The sequence below is a fragment of the Chroicocephalus ridibundus genome, chromosome 1 (genome assembly GCF_963924245.1).
Source record: "Chroicocephalus ridibundus chromosome 1, bChrRid1.1, whole genome shotgun sequence".
NCBI lineage: Eukaryota > Metazoa > Chordata > Aves > Charadriiformes > Laridae > Chroicocephalus > Chroicocephalus ridibundus.
The window spans coordinates 168,028,891-168,052,605 of NC_086284.1; the positions used below are offsets into that span (position 1 = coordinate 168,028,891).

The following is a 23,715-nucleotide window of genomic DNA, read 5'->3' on the forward strand; positions in this document are numbered from 1 at the left end:
ATCACCATACCCATAAAACCATATTGGAAGTATTTAGTAAATTCCCCAATTAGCCACTCATCTAAACAATACTCTTTCTAACTATATGGCTGTAAGCTAGATCATTTTAATGTTGATGCCACAGAGTTTTCCAGCCTGGTATTATCCTATTGATACTGGAATTCTACAAGACAGTGAAAAAAAAAACCAAAACCAAACTCCTTTTTCCAAAGCCAATTGCTGTTTGCTAGGTAACTGGTTACCTTCATATTATCAGCAAAAGTTTCTCACCATTTGAAGAAGGAGCCATGCCATCTAATATTGCTCAATTCCTTCCTAATTTGCACAATATTATTAGCAGGGACAGCTTTCAGCAGCAGAAATGTCAGGTCCTGCTTTGCCATAAAAACTCTTCTGAAATGAAACCTGGTGATTTTGTAGGAAGAGGCTTGGTTACATCTGTTTACAGCCTTGTCAGAAGACAGGGTTCACTCTTAGTTCAAGTAAGACCTCATGGTTTTCAGCTGCAGTAGGGCTACCCCACTGCCCCGTCATCTATAAGGTTCACCAACAGCCACATGTCCTGCACGACCTCACCCAAGTCTGACGTCAGGGATGCTGTTAGAGAAAAAAAGAAAGCACCCGGCGGCAAAGATGGAAATGCTCTGATGCATGCTGGGGAACTGGCCCACGGTACAGCTGGCTACAAAGGCAGCTATGGACTGACTTTGCAGATTACCCACCAGGCCTCTGCTGTGCATTTCTTCGTAACAGCCAAGATCCTGGCTTACCAAGTTCAGCCACTTCCGGTCCTTCAACTGCATTTAATTGAACTTTGACTGACGGAAATTTGTAAATGACCAGACCTTAAATGACTGCATTGAAATAGGTGAATGTTAACTGCTTATACAGTTCTTTAGAATGTGAATAAAAATAAGATATTCTAAAATCCTACATCCTTTTTATAAAATTTCCCTGGGTGAAAAAAAAAAATAAATTAATGTCTCATTCTCATTCTCTCAAATTTTGAAGGCACTTTGTCAACACATTTAACTTCCAAATTCAAGCAGCAAGTTAGTAACGTGGTATTAAAAAAAGTTAAGAGGCACGTATGCTCAGCTGCAAAGGCTAAGCGTGTTTCAGTGGAGGCAGGGTAACAACTTGCTCTTATTCTACCTTGCTCAAGTTATTCCTGCTGCATCAGGGCTGAAGGCTGCTGAAGAGACCATAATCTAGCAAAAGAAACAACGCAAGTAGTATTCCTGTGTGCCCAGGGACATGCAAAAAGACAGTGTGACGGCATTGAAGCAGGGCACTTGAGAATTGCACCCTGTAGATTGTGCAAGGACTCTGTGCCAGCTGACTGACTGAGTCATATACAAGAAACCCTTTCTTCTCTGCAGCTCTCTCTAAGCCAAGGTTGGATTATCTTTTACAATCTGCACTACAGGGAAGTCCTTATCATATTCACCCACCAGTGAATCTAGGTATCTCCTACGATCTTCAGTCAATTCAGATAATGCAAAGGCTATTTTTACAGATACATCTCCACACAAAACTGAAACCCTGGCATGAACCTTCGTACCTGTTTAATGACGCTCAACAATGCTGAGCACAGCTTGGGGCAGGAATTGAACAGTACTATAGCTGGCTGGGGTTAATGATATAAAGGAAGTGAAACTGAAGACAAAGAAAAAAGTACGCTGTACGGCAGAAGCCGTATTTCAGCTGGGAGTGCCAGGAACTCTGAGCACTTGGTTTCTTGTTGTACACCCAGCCAAGACTCAGGTACTCTCCATGTCTCCCACTTTACACCTCATTAACAAAAAAGGAAATCTAGATATGGAGGGCTGAAAGAGCGAGAACATATTCAGCCCATGTCCTCAGCCTGGGGGACCTGGACACTGCAGGGGCTGCAGCTTGCCTTCATTGGGTGAAACGCTAAAGCAGCGAGAAATTCACCAAGTTGCATATCTGAACAAATTGAATTCTCCTTCCCATCGTCTTCATTGTTTCATTTCTTTGTCTCTTCATTTAGAACAGAAAAGTGATAGCAAAGTGATAGGAAGCCTTATAAATGTTTCTTTTTTTCAATCTATTGTTGGTAGGAATTAATAAATTTCCCTCTGTAGTAAAACCTTATTTTTCAATTTGACAATGAATACTAAAGCAAGCGAAAGCTAGACATGGCAGATAATGTTAATAAAAATAACAATCTTCATCAACAAAAGCTTGTGACTTAAAATGGTAATTAGAACTCTTTAATTGATTTCTTTGAAACTGCTAACAAAAGAAGTCGGCTGATTTTGTCTAGTAATAACTGAATGGAATGTAGAGAGGAAATTTAATTTGCAGTGATTTTAGTAGAAAGCAGCATTTTTAGGAGTAAAATTTTCACCTTACGGAGACAAAATTCTCACCGACATCTCACTGACATGTACAACGTCATGATCAAACTCCACAGGACGTGTCTTTTTCAACCTACATAAAACAGAACGTTCTTCTTCCTTCCCTCTTCTCAAACATGGATCATTCCAATTCTTTACTCACAGGAGAAACCACACCGATTTCTGGAGTATCAAACATGGATTCATGTGTACTGCCTTAGGCCAGATCTTTCTGCACTCTAAATTTCTTTGTGAAATATATCCTTTTCTTTCAGGAGGTTTCTGAGTCCTTTAACAGGCAAATTCTTGCAGGAGTCCTATCCTTCCTGATCCTCTATATCCCAGATGTAGAAAAGGGATTTGTAAAAGACTGAAAATCTGAATCTTGATCACTGGGATAATGATAGTACTCCCAGAAGTAAGTGTCCTTAGAAAGCCTGTGGTTTGCAGGTCATCCTGCCTTCAGCTGAAGGCAATGGCAAAGTGAAGGGGTGGACTGCGAACCACAGAAAAGGAAAATGATCTCAACAGTTTTTCACCTGGGACACCTGCTTCCAAAGCTGTGACTGTCTCAGGCCAAAGTCCTGCAAAGACCCCAGTGCCAATGAAAAAGTGAAGCATTCGATACTCAAGAAGAGGAGGCAGTGATCCGTAGAGCTGACCTTCACGCAAGGACATGTCCGAGTTGTGCAGTAGATATGGGCGCTGGCAGCTGTAGCATCTTCAAGAAGACACCTCTGGGAGGCAATCAGCTCCCACCCTTGGGATCCCACTGAACGCTGAATGGAGGTGGAACTGATACCTCAAATGCCAATGAGATACTGATGTTCTGATGACTGGTCACATAAATCCTTGAGAATCAGCCAGTTGAATTCCTACTGGCATCTTTAACCTCTAATTTGAGAGAGAAAGGTACCATCTGGCACACTGTTTCTGAAAAGGCTGATACCTCCTGCTGTAGAGACTTATAAAACTCCCTCTAGAACTGGAAGAAGGCGTTCTGGAGCAGGCATACTCACAACTGCCCCAGGCCACCTGACTAAGATCTTGTTGACAGAGCTCACTGGAAAAAGCCTGGTATGAGAAGAAAAGCCAGCTGACCATCAGCAGGGAGCACGTATCCTCTGAAAATTACAGTCATGCATATGTCATCCTGCAGGCCAAACTGAAACAATCTGCCAGTGGGACATAATCATCTCTTATAAAAAAAATAATATTATTTGATAGATATCATAAAATAAACACATTGCATTTCTACGAGGATAGTTTCAACTACCAGAAGCTCTTACAGGCTTTCTGGCTGGAAGAGGAAAAAACTAGCAACTCTACTCTCTTCTGCCTTTTCAGTGTTTATTCCAGCTAAAGGCTTAGTTGCGTAGACATGGCAATGCTCTTCCAAAAGAGCTTAGAAAACAAAGAGCAAATCTTCCTTGGGAAAGCTTTCCTCCAGGTTCTGCAAGAGGATACGCACTTTCAGTAGTAGCAGCGATGTTGCAAGCAGGGTTGTGGTCATGTGCGTGAAGAAGAGAGGGAAACAGAATGCGGGTCGGTCCTGAGTGGGCTTGGAGCTGTTGGGCTTACATCTGACCAAAAGACTCTTCCAAGCATTACCACAGCAACCAGAAATCACTTAGTATTATTACATGGAAAAAAAAAAAAAGGCAAAAAAGCAAAGCATTGCTTAAGGACAGCTTTACCAGGAAATTCAATGTTTGTAAATTAACTGATCATGAAAAATTCAGGTGGATGGGTTTACAAATCAGCATACATCCCAAATTCAGGAAGGTTAAATGCTAAAAGGTGCAGATACATAACATCCCAAATTATAAGCACCTGGAAGAGCAGGCTTCCTGGGAAAAATATAAAAAAAGGCCCTCAAAATATACTTGCTTGTGTGTTTTGTTAGATTAAAGGCTCCTTTTCATTCTAGGGATACCGAGCTGTAATCCTGACTTGGAAATTGCATTTTGGTACATCTGTCTTCTGCCCTAGGTGTCAGCAGCTGCAGCAGTGGCTTTTTTGCAACTAGCCATGAGGCGACAAGATCACTGCGGTTCAATCCTGATCAATATCCAAACCTCAAGCAGGACCATCTCAGTGTGGTTTCTCTGTGACTTGTCAGCATTGGCAAGAGCAGGCTGTTAATCTCCGGAGAGTTAAATCAGTACTAGAGTGTTTTCTAAATATATGAAAAAAGTCCTGAAGTATCACCAAGGCTTGACAGCATATGTGCACAAATAATGATGTTCCTGTTGCTATGAAGAAACCAATTTCCAGTTGTGTAAGTTATTTCATTTTATGTTCTTGGTTTATTTTCTTAGTCATTAAGCATTAAAAAAACCCCAACCCTACCAGCAAATGAGCAATTGTACTGTTTCATGGCCTCACTGAACTACATTGCCTCATAGAGACAAAAATCCCATAACTCAGAAGTGTGTTTCTTTGCTGGCAAGATTAATGAAAAATAAATTCTTCCACAGAGGCAGCAATACAGAAGTTCAACTGCACTGACACCACTACAGCAGCCTCTTAAAGTCCCTCTGAGAGCTTCAGGACAGTCTCTGGAGAGGAAGGAGAGCAGACTCTGTGGTCACCTGTACATCAGAATCCCAGTCGAGGAGCGCTTTTTCTGCCACACCCACTGAATCTTCCTTTTCTCCTGCATAATAAAACCTTCCAGCTCTGCTTAGACCTCAGCTCTCAGTCCCAAGAGCATGCTGCTTCTTTCTGGTAACCACCACAGTAGGAGGTTAAGGCTATTCTTCACTGTTTAGGTTCCTCCCTAAGAGGATCCTCTCTACCAACAGAGGATGAATTAAATCCTTTGAGTTGGTTCGTCTCCCTCAGTCTCTCCACAGCACCATATACTTTGGTAACCAGCACCTGAGCATTCAGAAGCTGGCACAAGCCTCACAAGGCTTTCTCTCCACCAATATTCTTAGCCGCTATCTAAAAGAACAGATTAAACCCCATTTGCCAAAATTCACGGTACTCTGGGCTGCCAAGAATTTCCTTGGATTCAAAAGCAAAATTCCCCCAAAGTGCATTTTTTTCTTGAAATCTCCCACAATGACAGCCACTGATATTTTGAAATTAGTTTAGATTTACAAAGTAGATGTAAAAAGAGAGGACAGTCTGGCCTGGGGAAAGTTTCTTCACATTCCAGAGGAAACTTCTGAGGAGAAAAATGCTTATTTCCTAGTTTATGAAGATTTGAAGAATGAATTGAAAATAAATCCAAAAGAAAAACATGCTTATATTTTTAAACAAATGTTTTTGTATTAAAGATTAAGGAGTACATTTTTTTATACAAACCTCCTCTTCTTCCCAGTCTATCAAGTCCCAGTCATAAGCAATTACCGCTCGCCTTCTTTTCCAAAACTCCAGAAAAACAGTTGCTGGAGAAAAAAAAAAAAAAAAAAAACCAAAATTGTTTTTAAGTCAAGAAAATGTTAACTACTATCACAGGACTGTTGAATGAAGCTGTTACATTATTTTCATTTCTTTGCATAAATGGGTTCCTTTGAGCAGCAAGTCATGCTGATGATCAAAACTGCTTTCAAAGTGCATTGCTTTCTAAGGATTACTTTACTTATTTCAAGTATGATTGAGGCTTTAGAGATTTCATTTAGTGCTAAATGAGAATGTTTAATTTCTAACCAACTGAGGGAAGACTCTCAAAGAATAAAATTGTTTCTGTGAGTCATCGTTACTAGATATAGCAGATTTCTGATGAAGCTAAAGGTTTCTTGGGGACATCGTAGATAAAACAGTAACTTTCCTTCTTTGAAGACCATTTACAACACACAGAAACCGGAACCCAAAGGAACATGTTACAGTGCATGTGCAAATCTGTAGAGTACTACCGAGGAAATGGGAACTTTTGTCTTACACCTTTCTAATCCAGAGAATTTTTTACACTACGTGAGTGTGTATACGTGCTGTGGCATTAACAGCTAACAATTAAGCATTCTGTGCTGTACAGCCCCTATTAACAGAGTTCAAGATAGTATAATATGCTACACACAACTACGCAATACACGACTGTGCTTCCATTTTGTGATGGAAAGAACTCAGTCATAAAATCATATGTTCATATTCTGGAGATTAATACTGAGCCTGTTTATGGTTACAGGTTTTTGGGTTTTTTTCTGTCAAAAGAATGTAGAAGCTGCCTAAAGCTAGCACAAATCAATGGAAAGGCTTCCTCTTCCACTGTGAAGTTTGGCTCTTCCATTTATTGCTCACTGAAAAGCATCAGGCTGATAATCACAGAGAACATAAACCTTTGTTCATCAGCTAGCGCAGTATCAGCTGTAACAGTGTCTGGCAATATATTCCACATCCAGTCCTAAAAGGATCTTCTTAATGGACTATCAGCCCTACTGAAGCATATTGATAATGACATGACATGATACTAAGCACCACCATAAGTTTGGTGAAAGTGAATTTTTAGCCAGTAAGAATTATTGTATCTTAATGTATTAGCCAATGTAGCTAAGAAATGCTTAGAAAATGAACACTGAGAGCAGATAAGGTAAGATATCAAAAGCATGTTTAAGGAGGCAGCTGTTTGGTTTGAAGGCATTTTCATGTATCACGTCATCCTTTTTTTGAAAGCTGGAGTTATATTACACCAGGTAATCGCTGCTTTGATTTAATCTTTAGAAAGTCAATTCAGTCTCCTGAGCCTAATGCGTCTATGACCTTTTGTAATAGTTGCAGTATGATTGGTTGGGATCAGCAAAACTAGTAAGTGCTAAGGGGGCTCCGCTGCTGCTGAACCACTACATTGTTCATTCCTTGACTTGTCTTCTGGTGGAGCTGCTTCTCTCCTATCAGTTCATACTGAATTATTTCGTACAGGCTAAACAAGTAGCCCTACACTTTTTGGAGACCTGCGAGAAATAAGCCTGATTGATTACTACCACTCTGTTTCCATTCCAAAAAGCAGCTGGAAGCAGGACTTGAGTGGGTGTATGAGTCCGCAGCGTGAACCTCTCAGACACGTCTGTGCTGAGATGTACTTCTTTTCTTTCTTGTTTTTCACGCACCTGGAGTGAGGAATCTATACATATTATATTTAGTATATTTATCACCTGTCAGAGTAAGTATGTGCAGTTCCTGAAGGTTCTTTAGAAAGCTATTCTCAAATCATTAAGTAGCAAATAGGATGATGTGCACAGCGCTGTTTTAGCTTGTACTGTGCTACGCTTTTCTCCCTCTATCCAGGTCAGTATGCACTTTTCCCTTGCTAGATATTTTAAAATGTGCTATAAATAACCATCTTTGATTGATTCACTGTACTACTGAGGTCTTCTAAAAAGTACTGCATTTTGAAATTTCACTGCTTCTTTCCTAGTCAAATAATCACTAATACTTCACACTTCAGCATTCTTTTCTTGCTTTGACAGCTCAACAGGACACAGTTGTACTTATCGTTCTCCTGTTTTCCAATCCATATGTCTAAACCAGATGCTGAGAATTCTCCAAAAATCCTGCTTGGAATTTGGAATCTCTCATTGGCCTTAATTCCCAGGTCTTTTGCTAGCTTTTTCTATACTATGCTTTCCCTGTTTCAGAGCTCAACCTTGCATCTCAGACCTCAAAGCTCAGTCCTCAACATCCACTTGTACAAACAGCTGTCTTAACACCATTTCCTCAAATGCTTTTGAAACAAGTTGTGATGTTATCTAGTAATGCACATTGCCTCTTGCAGCAAATAGCTTAATCCTGACCTTCTCTCCGAAATCCTGTCCCTGTTGTATTTCAGAACACCATTTAATATATCCATCCTGACTTCTGGAATATATTCTATATTCCAAGAATATTGCTGAAGAACCTCCTTAAATTCTGTCTCCTCAGAGAGCAGATCAATGTGAATGTTTTATGCTAGAGGCAAGGTTTGTAGGAAAGTAATATCTTTTATTAAACTAACTGATATATTTAGAAAAAATGTTTTATGGTGTCGTTTCTTATTGCTTGAAAAAAGTGTTAAATTTTCATGACGGGTCTTTTTTCCCCTCCCAACTTTGCTTTTCAGTAAGTGTTTTGAAGCCACTTCCTTTATCAAAGGAAACATGCTTCTAGGTAGACAAGAAGAAAATTCAAAAAGGACTTTTCTTGAGTGCCTTAGTCCCCCAAAGATATGAAGAGACAGACAACCTACCATCAGCCCATCCTGTCTCCAGCAAAGCATTAGAAATGATAAATAGCTGGACTCTCCTGTCGGACAGTTACAGAACTTTGCTACTGAGCTTCAGGAAACACCTAGATAGTAACGTCTTTGCACTAGTTTTCCCCAGTACTTCAACTGGAAAATCAAACGCTACAGTTCCAACTGGCTTTACAGCAACGTGCTGGTAGTCAACTGACTATCAAATATACGTAGATTATTTCCCGAGAACGGCTTTTTTCTGCACTTTAAATGTCAACATTTATTTAGAATGAACATCTTTCTCTATCTTCTGTAAGAATCCAGTTCAGACAGTAAAAAGAGAGCAATTTTTCCTAGAAATGGGACCTATCTTTTCAACAAACTTGACATGAGTCTTAAAGCACATATGAATGGCAAAGTGTAGGTGTTTCCCTCTAGCACAGAAACACAAAAAATGCTATTGCTCCCCTCTTTTTGAAAGCTTTGAACATCTGGAAAATATCATCAAGACTGAAGATTCTCAAAAGGAAAAATTATTTTCCAGCTTCTGACATGACGATATCTTAGTGAGCATCAATGACAATCTGTTCACCAATAAAAAAATGTATTAGTGTTTACAGGGACTTACTGTCCCTGTAAACCAGAGATTTATAGCTTCGGTCCTTTTGAAACACCTTTTCCTTTCAACAGAAGTTCCCAATACAGAAAAGCTAATACAAACTACCAGTGAACACCTTCAGTGTACTGAAGCAAGACTATCTTTTGTCCTTCACTACATCAGTTTAAAATGAAAATTAAGTATTGTGTCTTTGGGGTATACCTTAGTAAGTATCAGATTTTTTTCATGTTATACCAATTACTTCTTACATAGAACTTTGCTTAAACAGGGCAGAAATACAGTAAGTGAGAAATACAATAATAAATGAGTCAATATATTTTTTAAGAAAAGCGTGTGTCTGTTCCAATATCTCCTGGTGCCCTTCACAATTCCATCCTTACTTTGATTGGACCTACTTATCCCACAATGAAGCATTATAAAAGATGGGTTCCTGTGCTTCAGAGTCCTACAGCCAGGCTCATTGCTGCTCCATAAATCAAACAGCCCATACTGATATTTGTCATGATAATTTCTCTCCCTGACCTGGCCACAGCAGTTTGCTCATCACCTGGAGAAGCATTTTATTTATATTTAAAAAGTGAGCAACCCACTTTGTCCATCAATTAAAGATGTCTTTAGAGTAAAAGGAGGAAACCACTGTACAGACCACCTTCTCATGGAAAGCCCAACCTGACAACGCCTGGTTTTGAAAACTCCACGCAAATGGCTGAGGCTTCTCCCTCAAGATGGGACTTTACTAATGGATCTCAAGATAGTGAAGAAGGTACTTTAGATAAGATGACAGTGGCTAAACTCAGGCTAAAGAGGTATCACAATTCTAGCTGCCTTTTTTGCTTTCATTCTCTTTTTTTAAAAGCACTGCCATAATTATTTTATATGCTACTATCTGCCAAACTGGATCATCTAGAAGGCTGAACTTTTCACAGCCAATTTGTCATGTACTTGCCAGTTGTTTCATGCTGACAGAAAAAGCATTTCCACAATCAAACTGCTATCATTGTTTCTTCTCTTCCCCTACGATTTACTGAGATGATGGTAATGCCTGCAGCTGCCAATAGGCCTACTGCTGACTGAAAATCCATTAAAGACAGGCAGTAAGCCAGCTCATAAATACAGTACCAGAAAATCCTTGGGAAGTGTGGCTTTCCTTGTTCTAATGCTGCTTTAGCCCTAACTGTATAGAAAATACCTCCAAAATCTCACTGTTGTCTCAGCAAAATCTTATTTAAGAAACTACAGTTTGGGTAGAGCCATAGGATCGCCCCATTCCACAAGCCATTACCCTGCACTCATGACCTCCTTCCTGTTGCTGTCTCTACATCCCTCTAGGCAGCAAGCTCACAAGCACAGTGTAAGCCAACAAAAGCTCTCACCTCAGCTGCTTTCCTATAGTCTCTTCTCCATTAGCTAAATTGTTCACAAGGCAGCATTTATTATATTTTTTTCTTATCTCTCTGTGGGCTTAGGTGCTGGAGATGCATGGGTGGGCAGTGCATTTCCCAGGTGGGGAGATATCCCCAGAGGAAACTGGGTCTTGGAGTCTGACAGCGATGCTGAAGGAGCGGGAGCAAGAAGAGGCTAACCAACGTGAGGTGCAGCTCCCGTCAACTAGGGACAGAAATGAGAGAGGACCTACAACATTTTGGAGGCAGGCATGCTCAGCCTTCTCCCACATAGCAACCATGAAGCAGGACCAGGCACGGTTACCTGAGTGAGGGACTCCCCTTAATTAGAGCTGCTTTTCCTACAATCCTGGTTCTGGGCAGTGCTAAAACAAATGTCCAATGCTGTGAGCATAGGTGTTTCCTGAAATCAGTCTTACTGTTAAGGAAGAACAAAAGCACTGGTGCAAAAAGCTGTACTCCAAAGAAATGCTCACCAGCAGTTAGGACCAGTGACATAGATGTTCAGCAACATTAACCCATCAATTTTCCTAGCTGAGATGGAAGTCCGTGCCTCTAAACTCCCTTGGAAATTCTCAACTTCAGCCAGCATGTAGAGAAAGAGGTTGGAAAAGTTGAGTAAACATCTAAAAAAATCTTTAAGGCTTAGAAATTTTTGGTGATTCTCAGCTTTGGTGTAGCTCTAAAACAAAGCTGAAATCCCAAGGAGAAACAGAAAATCTGTGATATCTGTGGATTTTTTCCCTAATGTAATTTGGGATATTTTAATACCATCAGTATTCCATGAAATGCCATTAATAGGCTTGATTGGTATATGGCCTAATTTAATTAGTAAACTAAGACAAAAACATAGTTTTGAAGGAAGGAACTGAGACAGGCTGGTAGGCTAATCTGTGTTGTCCTGATGGCTCTGATATTGGCTCCTGGATATCTCTTGTGGCTCAATAAAGGCATTTGCAGTTTAAAATTGAGATTATAAGAATGACTTGGACACCTTTCCAAAGCAGTTGGAGATGTGTGAGCAAGAACAGGAGAACAATGGATAAATCAGGATAGCTCAAGCACCTGGAGCTGTGAGATGGATGCTGTTTTCAAGGCACCTCATTCAGCCATTTTCTAAAGGTGTTAATCTTCTCTCAGAATGGCACGGTAGCGGCTAAGAGCCTGGGCATGCTCAGGGCGTGTTTGAAATACTTTTTGTGCTGCCAGAAATTATTGTTTCCTTTTGCCTTCAATTCTGCCTACAAGACCACAGTAGGAAAAATAGTTCAGCCAGAAATACAACTGTCCTATAGGCAAAATTCAGCCTCCATGGCAACAGCTAGACCACTCTCAGATCAATTTGTCATTCAACTAAATTTTCCATTTATTTCATCAGAGTTTTTCTTTGATTACCACCAGCTTGCATGTATTTAAGCTTTACTGCCTTTCTGCAAGGTGGGAAAAACAACATATTAATTCATTTTAAAATGAATAAACTGAGCTGCTTTAAGCTAAGAGAAGCCCTGAGCAGTAACAGAGAAAAGGCCTCAGTGACAACATACTGAAAAACAATTACAACCCCCCCCCGAATCTAACTATCTACATAGACACTACATACTGCACTTATGTTTTTATTTTAATTAAATTATTATCACATAAAAAAACTGATTTCAGCCACTTCCATCTTCCTTTTGGAGAAACAGAAAAGAATCAAGCTGATATTGTTTTTCTCAGCGACTGAAAAAAATGTGATGGAAATTACAAAGGCCTATGTTGCATTACAAGCTTTAAGAAGAATATCGTGCAACTATTTAATATCAAAATAAAAACTTACCCCACACCGCCATGAAAACAGCAAAAAAGACAGTAGCTCCATTGTCAAAAAGGTGGGTTACCTGTGGGATATATTAATAGTGTGATCAATTATTAGTGCAATCAATTATCAACATGATAATAAGGCTTTATTTTCTATTTTCACCTAATAAAATTAATGTGATAATGAGTGCAGCAGGATCCTGAATATCCTTCCCTTGACATGTGAAATGTCATTTGACAGGACTATTTGCCAGCCTGGGACTGACCCCTGCCAAGACCAGGTGTGAGCATTATTTCAGACCCAAAGCATTGATTTTATGCAGCCACGTACAAAGGATGGATCATATGATAAAGGCTGATGCCAAGGACACTGTAAGACATGCATCTGACATGGACCTGTTGGAGTAGGTCCAGGGGAGGGACACAAAAATGACCAGAAGGATGGAACACCTCTCCTATGAGGAAAGGCTGAAAGTTGGGGTTGTTCAGCCTGGAGAAGAGAAGGCTCTGGGAAGACCTTAATGCGGCCTTTCACTACGTAAAAGGGGCTTAAAAGAAAGATGGGGACAAACTTTTTTGCAGGGCCTGTTGCGATAGGACAAGGGGAATGGTTTTAAACTAAAAGAGGGTAGATTTAGACTAGATATAAGGAAGAAATTTTTTACAATGAGGGTGGTGAAAAAACTGAAACAGGTTGCTGAGAGAGGTGGTAGATGACCCATCCTTGGAAACATTCAAGGTTTGGTTGGACCGGAGCAACCTGATTTAGTTGAAGTTGTCTCTGCTCATTGCAGGGGAGGTTGGACTAGGTGACCTTTAAAGGTCCCTTCCAACCCAAACTATTCTTCGTTTCTATTCTATTCTATGATCTAGGACATGACCTCTGGGGTTGCTAAATCTCTAAGTGCAAATTACATTCAAGTGTTTTACAACCCAAACTAAGTCCTAGTAAAAGACAATGAATGTTAATATTGGCTGAACTTGATCTGTTCTTCGAAGATTTTATCTACCCAAGCTCACTAAAGACAAATGCAAAAGGCAAAATTAATGCTTTTAGCAGGAATGCATTTTGTCCTGGTTTGACCAACACAGGACTAATTTTCTTCTAATGCTTGGGAAAACTGTACTTTTAGAAGACTCTAGTGTCTGAATTTGTGAAAATATTTACATTATAGACAGCTATGCTAAGTGGGTTTCAAAGTCTCAGTGTTTTCAAGCTAGCCAGGTGTGGGGATGAGGAGGTGTGAGACCTAGGCACTCGAACCAAGATTATCTGTTTATTATTATCTGATTATAGATAATTATCATATTATCTATTAATCTGTGATTATTTTATACCATGAATATCACATTCAATATAAATTAGGAAGTTTGCTGTGAAGTTCTCTCTTCCTTGATAGTGGCAATCCAGAGAACTTCCTGCCCCAGCACTGGACTCCTGAGCCCTTCTCTTCCTCCTGAAGCCGTAGAGCTCACAGTGTCTGACACTTGCTGTCCACTGCTGGGAGTGCACAGCTTCCTACTGGTGTAATTGGCTGAGTATAATCTTGTATATTTAATATTGGTATCGGGATCAATATTGGTTCTTTAGTTAATGTTAATTATTTAGTCTTATTCTATTAAATCTCTTTGTATTTCAGCCTTTGGGTTTCTTTAATTTTTTTACGATTCCCCTTCCCAGGCGGGGAGGGGTCATCGAGTGATAGAATAATTGTCTAAATGACAAGTAATTGTTATGGGTTTCTCAAACCATAACACATTTCTATTTGCATAGTTTAAAATGTACCTTGGCATAAACGCAGCTGTCTGACAACCTCATGAAGGGACAGTATTTATCACATATAGGACACATAATGATATCTGTAGCTTGGCAGACTTCTTTACTGGAAAAAGAGAAAAGATAGAAATTAATAGTTTGATACACAACAATCAGTCTTAAAATGGATTGACAAGTTTCACTAATATTCAGTTACTTATTGAACAATACTGGTTCTGTAACTGAAGCCAAAAGGTTCATAACTGCACATGTATAATTAATATTTGTTGACTGTCTAAGACTTCAGAGTTTACAGTCATAACTGCAGAGGACAGCCCTGCAGGGCCAGCCTAGCAGTAGCTCTTTAACATTTCTGGCTTCTCCTTGAGTCAGAAGTGAGCTTTGGTAGGGGGAGGGCGAGGATAATTGCAGATAACATTAAGTTTGACTGATTCTTGTGACTTACTTAAGTGTGCAAGAATGTAGAGATGCAGCGCTCAGCAGGAGGTCCAAGGGGTTCTTCATCTGAGGAATGCCTCCCTGTGGTGGATCTTTGGGAAAGGCCTTGAAGAGGGTGAAAATTCCCCACTCTTCTGCTGGCCGGTTACAACAGTAATGAAGGAGCGCTATTTTTTTCTTACTTCATGCTGAGTTGACAGCACCATCAGCAACTGGAGCTGGGCAAGAAACATTGCCTCCTATCCCAACTCAGGAACACAAAACAAGGGAAGCTCGATACTGGGTACCTTATGAGGATCAAGCGCAGTCTTCCCGAGTATTCATTCAACAGTTCAAAATGAAATAATTAACAATTCATATGAAGATCTCTTAAATTATTCATAATAACTCACAGCTGTAATTTCCCTTACAAAATGCGCCCACGTTACCTGACTTGGCAGTGGTTCAAAGTGGTGACTCCATACAAAAAGACAAACAATCCAATGAAGGCAGCTGGGAAGAGCATCCCTGTGTACCAGCCTAACCAGGCAAAGTACAGCCCAATTTTCTCACCAAAGTACCGTCTGTTTTAAAACACAACACAGTGAAGTTACCTGCTAATTAAAATAAACCTGCTTAATCTTCCTTATTAATACAAAATAAATATTTCTATTATATCTGAAGAGTAGATTAGAGAGCAGTCAGAATTTCCTGAAGAAAAAGCCTGCTTCTAAGGCTTCTAAATCCACACACTAAGGGACCTGCCTCATGAACGAACTTAAAAAATGAATTTAAAAATTCACTAACCACAGCTTACAGCGAGTGATTGGAGACCTCAGCAAGGCAACACTGAGTTAATTTTAAAAAGCTAGTTCTTTGTGTTTGGGAAACTGATAGCTTCCTTTGCTTTTTGGCTGTGTAACTGTACTTTCCGAATAATTGCATTGAAATCAGTTTCATCCCTTAAACTGGTATAACAGCAAAATTATTTGGCCCAAAATTTTTTCTAAGAAGTTAACTAGAGGTTATTCTCTAATTCAGTTTATTTTCATTTGATTATTTATTTTCTTAGCTCAGTGCCTGAAAATGTAATCTCATGATTCTACCACAGGTGGAAATTAAAGTGCAAGTGAGGTCCAACAAATACCTTTATGTATCACCTTGCACTAATTTGAGGAAAGAAGTCTGAATTAATCCTGATTTGTTAGCTATATTGCTTAAAAACTAACAGCAAAGTGGCCAGGAAGCTCCTATTTGCTACATATTCATTAGCATTCTTCCTCCTTTCAAACACAACCAAACCTTTATTTATGTGTTAAAGAATACATCAAGCACGCAAAAAAACCTGCTGAACTCATCAGCATACGAGTAGGCGGCATGCATTGTCCTGTGTTTGATCGTCTTGTGCACAGTAGGCTGATAAGATTAGGATGCTTTACAAATCAATATGCAATTATCATGATTACAATGAAGACTTTAGGAGATTATTCACAAGATTAGTTTTAAAGAAGGAGGCAAAATGATATTCTTGTACTTCAGAGACTTTGCAGACAACTTAGACTTGCGTATCCACTGAATTCGAGAATAGCTGCTGATGAAAACCCACTTTTACTGTAAGGATGAAACGTCTGATCTGTCCAGAGACAACAAATGCAGTGAGCCAGCACTGCTGGCTCCTTTAGGCTTTGAGAAAACATCTTTGGTCAAACTTTCACAGTGAGAAGGAAAAGGCCCATGATGGGCTCTAGGTCTGGAGGCAGTGGAGAAAAAGAAACACTTGGTCTGTAATGGACAAAATCATCAGTTTTCAAAAGACATAAAAAATTTCCAGCATGAGCAATATCTGTCTGGGCTGAGCTCATGCTCTGCTGCATGATACTGACCTACACTGATTATTATCATTTGAGTTTATCAGCACTGTATGAAAAGCCAAATATTGTCATGTTGGTTTTATTCTTCCATCATTCAACAGACACTCAAAATTTACAGGCTAAAGAGGTGGCAAGCTAACGATAACATGCTTAGTTCGGACGAGGGCAGCAGGTCTAATTGTAAAAAGACACATTGGAAACTGTTTTTTTGAGCCTTTACTTAAGAATGTTAGTGAACCCTTTGGCCTAATTATTTACCTGACACCTAGGATGTCAAGCTGTGCCTGCTCCACTGAAAAAGAAAGCTCACATTCTGAGCTTGCATCCACTGAATATTTATGGACCTATTTTTCTCCAGGTACATAGTTCAAAGTTGTGAAGCAAGCCTAATATTCATCAAGATTTATTCTTTTATTCCATACCCTACATTCAATGATGAATGCTTCCTCATTCCACCCCCCTAGCCGGTATTCATGACAAACTTCATCTCCTGTCCTGTTGAGCCTTTCCATCTAACAATGCAAATCATAGTACTCCTTTTTTGATCTAGAGATCAAGCAAAGAGCTTCATCCTAGATGAAGACTCAAGGAAGATTCAGTGTGTGCATAAAGAAGAATGGGTGTGATGGGGAGTAATTAAAATCTCTGCAACATAAGGAAAAGGCATCTGAGGCCATTTGTGAGTCTGGCTTTAAAAATAAGTGCTGGATGTTGACATTACTTTGATACACATTGGTTTAAGTCTGGACAAATAGCCTCTCTCTTCCACTATGTGTGAAGTCTTTTGCTTCACAGCTGATATTCCACGGGCTGTACAACTGTAATTTGCATCAGGATCAAGTTAATATTTAATTTCTTTTGGCCCTGTAGTTAGCATATTTTTTTGTAAGTCTTTGCTCAGATACTACTAGGCTGAGTGCTATAGAAATAAACTATGGCAGTAACAAGGTCTTTGGAGACCTTCTTAGGTGCCGTATTCAGAGCAGTTTCACATTTATTCCAACCCAAAATTGGGTTATCCTGGATCATCATCACCCTCAGGAGATGAAGGTATTTAGAGATACCTTTGCCACTCTCTCCTTTCAAGTTGTGCCAAATACAAGGAACAAGCTCTTTGCTTCTTTGTCACTATATAAAGAACAGAAATTTCATATAGCTCTGCACAGTGATGGCAGTTCTCTTACCCGCATGCTGATACTTGACTTAGAAGTCAGTAAATATACATGAAGGAGTCTAGGGATTTTTTTTTCTAGGGTGCATCACTATGTGTTCCTTATACCTAAATTTCACCTGTTAACACTCTGCTCAATGAAGGTCTCTCTGAATTTTTCCACCTTTGATAACATTTGCATTTCTGTTAACTTTGGTAACTTATTCCCATCCAATTTTTCAGATTGTTAATAAGAATAGAAAAAAATGGTTTCTGTCTTTAACAGTTCTCCCACAGAAAATTTTCTCCACAACTAACCTAAAAAGCAGAGACACAAAAAGATCCCCAAGCCCCTAACAGAAAAATCCATCTCTCCTATCATTATATATGCTGTACCATTAGAATAATAATTAAAAAAATAATTTCAGCTTCTCAGTTTTATGCTAGCATGTATACTAGCCCTTCGATATCACGTACCTTAATGGTGAACTGTATCTCCCCTCACCCCATTCCAATGGTAGAACTATCACTGACTTAACTGGGCCAAGATTTCAATCTCAGTATTTACCAATAAGGCACATTTTAGAAAAGCATTAAGCTACAAAGTCTGATTTCAGACCCATAAAATGTGATACTGGATTCCTCTGTGTTTAGCGTCCTTCCTTATATAATCTTTTGCTTTCAGGATGCGTAGAAGGAAGTCATGGAGCTAGAACAGAGACAGGTTTGGACTCAAGACAAAACCCTATCTATCTCAGTTAATCCTTTTGCAGATCAGAATGAAATCCTATACAGAACTTTTTACATCACAGAACCAAGTTGAGGGAGACAGAGCTTTCCAACAGGTGTTTTGGACACACAAAGCTCTCATGTTATGTCAGGCGCAATGGAGTGGGAAGGAAGGCTTGACAGGAGACTGAAAGGGAGTTGTCGGCTTGCAGTCAAGTCATTTAATATAAACATGGAATAAAATGAAAGTTACTCAGGCATTACTTTTGCTTTCAGGTTTGTTTAAGTAGCTTTATGAACACTTTATAAATACAGTTTTCTCCCTCTCTTTTTGTCCTGTAGATAATATGCACAAGCAGCAGCAGGAACAATTTATGCACAGCCTAGAGGAAAGCAGCTATGCACAGTGGTGTGAAGGAGGTGATCCAAAGCTCCCAGGAATCACTGTAACTGTTTCCATTGATTTGTGTGTTCTCAGAGCATATAAATATAGTAAGTCCTGCCCCTTTCCAACTGCTATCAATTCCAAGGATCTTAAATTATTCTTGTAAAGTAACTATGGATACTAAATTCCAACAGAAGTGTAATTAAAATCATGGTACCACATCTGCTGATTAATAAGAGTGCCTTTGCAATTGTGCCAAGTCTGAGCCTTCATACTGCCACATGTTTCAAAGCAGAGTGAAAGCAGAATCTGGCAATTCCCCTCAAATGACTTCTTCTCATTTATTTCTAGTGACTAGTATCTCCATCAGAGACAGGTGATGAGATTAAACGAAATCTGGGAGGCACCAAATTGACAGCATCAGAGATGTAAGGCCTCATTTTAACAGCTAAGGAATTGTTCAGCACTAAAGTATGAACAATTTAGCTTACCATTGTGGCAACTTGATTCTAAGGTGGAAATATTGTATCTATTAATGAGGTAATTATATTATCTACATCTAATTTACTCCTTAGCCTTTCTAAAGCCTGTAGTAAAGGGGAATGCCAGCTAGCAGCAGTAAGTTCTGGCCAGATGTCTGTGGCAGAATTAATATCCATCCACTCCTTTTGGACTGATGGCAACACTACTCCCTTCAAGCACACCCCCACATGGCTGTTGGTATGGGAAGAAAATTTAAAAGTCACTCCTGCTGTAGAACTGATACCAAAAAAGCTTCTGTTTAAAGTATGCACACTGAGATACTTCCGAGTGAAATGAACAACAGGTCTTGCTGGTGTTGTCAGCTCTTCAAGGAAAAATCTTCAACTCACTAGACACATGAGCTGCTGAGAGTGGCAGTAGACAGGAAAGATTTGGCAGAAGCTAAGGAAACGAGAGGGATCTAGCATCTGTGAAGTGAGGAGAAAAAGGCATTCCCTCCCCTTTCCTGCCACCCCTCCTTCAGTGAATTCATCGCAGCCATGGGTGCACTGCAGGCAGCAAACAGCAGGCTGGGCTGGGGCTACAGCGTTGAACCCTGCAGAGCTCGATGGCTACCGAGACTCATGCTGCTGAGAAAATTCAGGGAACCTCACAGGTCCCCTCATCCTCCTTGGGTAAACACCTACTCTGAACCACTGCAGGACACCCATGATCTCAGCTAAGGGGTCTGCGATTTTGATTGCTTTTTTCCTTTGTAAACAGCTGTGGAAAAATCTGTGGATGTCGCTGTCCAATAAAAAGCTAAAGCTTCATACAAAATCTTAAACATCAAACCCAGGCTACTCAAGAAGGCTGCTGCCAAGGTCCAGAACAATCAAGTGTCTAACCTTGCTCGTTCTGTTACCATTTATTCTCATGCTTAAAAAAAAACCTTCCAGATGCCTGATGGTCCATATTCATAAACGAAATTAAACCAAAACCCAGATATTGGCTCAACAGCACTTCCCCAAACAAGAAATGTTGAAGAAGAAGCCTTGACCACCATGGACAAATGATTAAAAAACACTATAGAGATAAGTGGTTTATACTGTGACATTAATATCTTATTGTATACTGGGACATTAAAAATAAAAAACTTCAGTATAACTCTTGGCTCTTCAGTAAATCAGCAATTTCCATAGTGTACTTTGAGAAAAATTATATATTTCTGTCCAAGCCAGTACATTAAAAAATAAACAAGAAGCTTTCAGGATTAAATTATGAGATATAAACACATTACTTTGTTTTCCAAAGCATTTTAAAAATTACATGACTCAGTAAAATTTTTTGATTGTATTTCTCTGTGAACTTTTTCTCCATGAAAATTGAACACCTTTTTATGAAATGGATAGGTTTTATATGGCCTTAATCAGTAAAACTGTCTGTCTCCAGGGCCACCCCCTACAAATCTTTCTATCTGGAAATAATTTTGAGAATCAATAAAAGCAAAGGTTTCTATCAGTTACAGGACTTATAAAAGGGGAAAATAATATGTTGGACCGATTGCATGCTCTGTATGACCCTTCCCAATGGCCAATGTGTTAATATCTTCAGTGATCCCAATACATCTTAAGACTTTATTAACAGGTCCTTGTAACTTCATATTTATTTCTTCAAGCAGAAAAAGCCCATTAATGCCCAATAACAGTTCTGCCAACATGATCAGTAAAGGCTCTGTCTCTCTCCATGTGCATAAAAAATATGTAATCCTGCATTAGCACATGCAAGCCTATTTGAAATTATTATTTAAAAGGGCTATAAGAATTTGGAGTAATTTCTCAGTGTTTCTTCTTTGCAGGCTACTTCCAAGACGAATACAAATTCAGACTGCAGTGATGTGGCTGGGCTGAGTTTAAGGGAGGTGGTACAGGAGAGACTTCCACCCATCGACCACTAGGGCTGCTGAACACAGTTATCACACTCAGTGACTATGAACTCCGCTCCACGCCATTTGTAAGCGTTGTTAAATTTCACCCAGGGCTCCTTCTGTGGTTGCTTTTTGGAAAAAAAGAAGATGATCTTGTCTGTGAGAACCTGTTTTTTAGCAAAACCATGCTCTGAGGATAAAGAAAAACTCTTCCAGTGGATAGACATGCAACCAAATCTACCCAGCCTCCACACATTTCTCTCTTCTTTTTTTTTCTCTCTTAGATGTTCTTCATTAGAAGTTATGGCGTCATGAAACTCTAGAAGGGAACTTGCTTCACTTTCAGGTCCTCCTACAAGCTCCTTTATAGATACATTCTTTGAATTTAGCGGCACCATGAATGAAATGGATTCCCATGATCTCAGGATCGGTTTTAAAAAAACACATGAATTAACTCAACTTTTCATGGTTTTGTCCAAAGAGAGATAACCTATGCTCAAAGCACCAATAAATGTGACATATTAAACGCAGGAAAGTCTTACCTCACGAGGTCCAGCGGTTGGTATTTATACCACACTCCCCAGGAAGCCCAGCACTCATAGAGCAGGTGTCTGTGGTTTTCTGCCCCATGTGTTTTTATTGAATTCTTACTTCTGTAACTTCCCTAAAATACAAATATGGACATTACTGAACAACAGTAGCAAAAAAGAATATCTGAGAAATCTCTCTCACTAGCGGTATGGATAACACAATTTATGCAAACTCCATACTCGTGCACCAAAAGCTAAATATGACATTAAAAGGACAATTTCCTCTGACTTCAGTAAGATTGGAGATTATTGCTCCCAAGAAATTTATGATAAAAGGCGTTCAAGTCAAAGGCTATGAATTGGAGAATTTCAAAGAGAAAACCACAGCATGATATTTTTCCCCTCTGAAAATATACTGATTTATCAAAGCCAAATGCTTTTTACAGAACAGATACAGAACAACTCTCCCTATCATCTCTGTTTTTCCAAGAAAAAAAGCATTTTTTTTTCCAAGAAAACAGCATCACTAAATGGGAGGGATGTTAGAGGCAGACGCAGAATGCAAAAAAGATTGAGAATAAATGATTACACAATTAAGAATTCATTTTGTGGTAAATGTCTGTTCAAAAAGAAAAAAAAAAAAGACTGAGAAAAATACCTCATGAAGAGGAAATGCAGCTTCATAGGAGCCATTACTGAGCAATCGATTCAGACCTAAGAATTAAAAGTATCCAGTTATTTACCAATAGGACCAGCAAACCTGCTAAACAAAAAGCAAAACACATTTTCTTAATAAGCTGGCTAAATGAAGTTTGAAGCCCATTGACAGTAAAAGATACATGTAGAAAAATTCATCTTTTATAGGTTTTGATGAACTAATAATACAAGCAAAGACTTGTTAAAATATTAATCATAATCTATCATTTATTATGCTGGACGTTTAAAGATTCATTCGCCAAATCCATCTTTAGCGTAACTTCAGTGAAATCAGGGACCTCACACCAGGATTGAAGTTTGACCCTATAAATTATGGTCTAGGGAAGCTATTTAGGGGAAGGCCAGATTTCTTGGGAGCTGAAAACTTCAGGGAAGATCTTTACATTTTTGAAGTGCAGGCCAGTAAAGTAACAGAAACTCTTAATTTCCATACGATAACAACATTGTAAAGTGTGTTCAGTCTTAGAAAAGCTGCTGGACTAAAAATAGAACAGGAACGAGACAGGCTGCAGTAGTACAAGACCAGAAAACATACTTGAACTTGAACAAAAAATATTGCTATCTGGCACAAAAAAGTAATCATACACCCCCCTCAGTCAGGCCTTGTCCCTCTTTAATGAGAACCTCGAGAGAAGTAATGAATGATTGCTGAGATGTGGGCACTTCTCGCTTGGAAAGTCACCAAAATAGGACTGAACAACTATCAGGCAATGCAAAACTGAATACTGGCACTAACAGCCTGAAGGCATTTGAATTCCATTGACCAAGAGGCAATGAATCCAGATTCCTTTCCTAATTCACAGGGGAATGACAGCAGCAAGAACACAGCAATGAGAAGTATTCATTCAACATAAATAGCACTTTCAGTGATTGATTAGTTTCTGCTTGGCAGAATATGCTTTCTTCCAAAGTCTCTCTCAGACAAGCAGAACCTGTAGAGCCAAGCTGGGATTTGCTCTGCCCAGTGATCAATGCAAGCTTGTGTTCATGGTAGGTACAACACAGGTAGATACACATGGGAGCTTGAGGCAGGCAGGGGCTGCAACGTCTTTGCTAAATGCAATGGCTGCATGCACTGCATGAATTGTTCCCTCTCTTCTCTCCCCTCTGCTCACTGTCATTGCTCAGAGCCATTGCTACCCTCATCCCAGGAGGCGAGGAAGAAACAAGTTCTGGGATGTTTCTCCCTCTCTTGAGGAAGGATGGAGTTTAAACAGCAGGGAAATGAAATAGACTGCAGAGTTTTATGGGGATTGCCTCTCTGTTTGTGATGCCCCAGTCTCTATGTGGTACACAAGCAGTACGTGCTCTGTATCACAAGACAGAAGAGGCACACCATTTTGTACTCCAGCCTTCCTCTGTTGCCGCCTGCTTTTCTGGATCTGCATATGTGCCACTCCAAAGTTCT

The 23,715-nt window shown here is 39.5% G+C and overlaps 1 protein-coding gene across 11 annotated transcripts in view; it reads right to left on the reverse strand.

Annotated features, from left to right (window-relative positions):
- ANO4 (anoctamin 4) overlaps positions 1-23,715 on the reverse strand; it is a 201,991-nt gene that overhangs the window by 32,843 nt on the left and 145,433 nt on the right. For all 11 annotated transcript variants that reach the window (XM_063322711.1, XM_063322704.1, XM_063322710.1 and 8 more), the window contains 6 exons: positions 22,249-22,304; positions 21,603-21,724; positions 14,986-15,120; positions 14,129-14,225; positions 12,362-12,422; positions 5,682-5,764 (listed from right to left, as the gene is read on the reverse strand). In XM_063322711.1, the coding sequence (XP_063178781.1) occupies positions 5,682-5,764; positions 12,362-12,422; positions 14,129-14,225; positions 14,986-15,120; positions 21,603-21,724; positions 22,249-22,304 (554 nt within the window). The remainder of the gene's footprint in view (positions 1-5,681; positions 5,765-12,361; positions 12,423-14,128; positions 14,226-14,985; positions 15,121-21,602; positions 21,725-22,248; positions 22,305-23,715) is intronic.